At 38.0% G+C, this 2,633-nt stretch overlaps 1 protein-coding gene across 1 annotated transcript in view; it reads left to right on the forward strand.

Annotated features, from left to right (window-relative positions):
* Positions 1 to 2,633, forward strand: part of anks6 (ankyrin repeat and sterile alpha motif domain containing 6) — a 15,935-nt gene that overhangs the window by 6,840 nt on the left and 6,462 nt on the right. Inside the window, exon 8 of the mRNA XM_032510816.1 lies at positions 2,330 to 2,481. Within this exon, the coding sequence (XP_032366707.1) occupies positions 2,330 to 2,481 (152 nt within the window). The remainder of the gene's footprint in view (positions 1 to 2,329; positions 2,482 to 2,633) is intronic.

Consider the following 2,633-nt stretch of genomic DNA (forward strand, 5'->3'; position numbering starts at 1 on the left):
CGGCTGGGTCCGGATCCGGACCGCGTGTCCGCCGTATTAGTGACCTCTGGGTCTTAAAAAGACACTTCCAGATACAGTATTAGTGACCACTAAGGTCCTATTACAGACACTTCAGTACAGTATTAGACCTTAGTGGTCCCTAATACTGTATCTGAAGTGTCTTTTATATAGACCTTAGTGGTCACCTAATACTGTATCTGAAGTGTCTTTTATATAGACCAGAGGTCACTAATAGGCGGACCGCGGTCCGGATCCGGACCCAGCCGCCGAACTGTCCGGACCCGGATCAAAATCCATACATTATTGAGAATTATGACTTTGTACGGAGCGCTTCATTTTTAACCTGCGTAGCCTTCTGGTAATTATGGTACTGGTTCACACTAGTATGCGTTGTAAAGCATGTCATTGTACGCTATTAAGCCAATCAAATCTGTGCATATTGGATACGCTGCAACTCGAGCGAGAGTGGATATACACACAGGGAGAGACGAAACGAAAAAGAGACAATGTATTAATGGCGTGCTCTAAAAAAAAAGAAAGTGGACAGCGAAAACGAGATTTCATCAAGAATGGACAGATTCTTACATGTCATTCTTCCCACGGGCGTCTCAACCGGTTGTCTCATATGTTCAGAGACTGTTGCAATTTTAAAGCACGCAATGTGAAGCGCCACTATATGAGACAAAGCACAAATCTTTGACCAAATACACCACTGACATCCGGATGAGGGCACAGAAAATAAACGATCTAAAAGCCCAATTAGATGATCCAGCAGAGAATCCTAACACATGTCATCTGCTCAACAACGTGCAATGAATGTTCCCTTAAAGTGCCTGGATTTTGGGATAAGGTTTTAATAAATTAAATTAAAATAAATTTGGGGAAGTGGGATATAAAAGGGAAAGAAAGAGAAAAAGACGTGTTAAAGCTGTTGAGATTATAAATTTGTTCAAATTAAGATGTAAAGGGAGTTAACTAAAGAGTAAAAGGGAAACTCAAGCTATACTTTTTATTATTTTATAAAATTCAGCACTTTATTTTGAGAGTTTATAATTTATTTTAATGCAGCCTTTTATTAAGATTTTTAAATGTATTATTAGGTACTTATTATTTATGATCCCTACAGTTCAATATATAAACTGAAGATAAATATGTGTTAAATATATGAATGTACTTTTATTTTGAGTAGTTTGTTGACTAGGATACTTACATATTTCATACAACTTTAGGCTGTGGTATGAAGAATCATAACGCAAGTAGTCATTGTGAGTGTGGACCTTTGCTTTTTGAAATCTTCCATCTGGACCTCTTGGAATTTTAATTGAATACCCCTGATATAGACCTTAGTGGTCCATAATGTATCTGAAAGTGTCTTTTATATAGACCTTAGTGGTCCCTATACTGTATCTGAAGTCTCTTTATATAGATCTTAGTGGTGTCTAATAATGTTCTGAAGTCTCTTTTATATAGACCTAGTGGCGCCTAATATGTATCTGAAGGTCTTTTATATAGACCTTAGTGGCCCCTAATAATGTATCTGAAGTCTCTTTTTATAGACTTAGGGGTCCCCTATAATGTATTGAAGTCTCTTTTATAAGACCTTAGTGGTCCCCTAATACTGTATCTGAAGTCTTCTTTTATATAGACCTAGTGGTCCCTAATACTGTATCTGAAGTCTCTTTATAGACCTTAGTGGTCCACCTAATTAGGATCTGAAGTCTCTGTTTATATAAGACCTAGTGGTCCCCTAATAAGTATTGAAGTCTTTTATATAGACCTTAGTGGTCCCCTAAACTGTATCTGAAGTCTCTTTTATATAGACCTTAGTGGTCCCCTAAAACTGATCTGAAGTTCTTTTATAGACAGTTGTGTCCCAATAATGGATCTGAGTCTCTTTATAGACTTAGGGGTCCCTAATACGATCTGAAGTCTCTTTATATAGACCTTAGTCGTCCCTAATACTGGATCTGAAGTCTCTTTTATAAAGACCTTAGTGGTCCCTTAATACTGTATCTGATAGATTAATGGATGATAAAAACAATCACAGTAAATAGTTAAATTAATTTAACCCAACTCTCCACAATAATTAGTCATTACCAAGTGGCCTTTTATTGTAAAAGGATGGTATATGTAAAGGTTGTTATGTATGCTTCAGTGTTTGTAATATGTTTTCGGAGATGCCAGCCAACATAATACATTCTTCAAAGAAGACTGAAATCCTATTTTGACAAAGTTATGACTAAGTAACCTGTTACACAGTCCATGCTTGGTAGTTCCCATGATGTCCGAATGTATGTATATTCTCTGTGTCTACTTTGGTTTTTCTCAGACACTGAGTTGGTGCGTCTGTTAGCATCCGTGTGTATGCAAGTAGACAAGGACAAGTCCAAACACCGCGGCAGAGCCTTAATGACTCGCTCCAAAAGCCGACAGTCCCTCAACAACGTGCCTGTGCCGCCTGACGACAAGGGAAGCCTTAAGGTAAAGCACAAGTCCTGTTGCTGTAAAAGGATGTTAAACAGTAGATTACTTCATGCTGTATGTCTGAATTCAAAATCCATACCATGCTGTATTTAGGGGTGGGAATCACCAGACGCCTCCCGATACGATATCATCACAATACTTATGCCACG

Source organism: Etheostoma spectabile, unplaced genomic scaffold (genome assembly GCF_008692095.1).
Source record: "Etheostoma spectabile isolate EspeVRDwgs_2016 unplaced genomic scaffold, UIUC_Espe_1.0 scaffold272, whole genome shotgun sequence".
In the NCBI taxonomy this organism is placed as follows: Eukaryota; Metazoa; Chordata; class Actinopteri; order Perciformes; family Percidae; genus Etheostoma; species Etheostoma spectabile.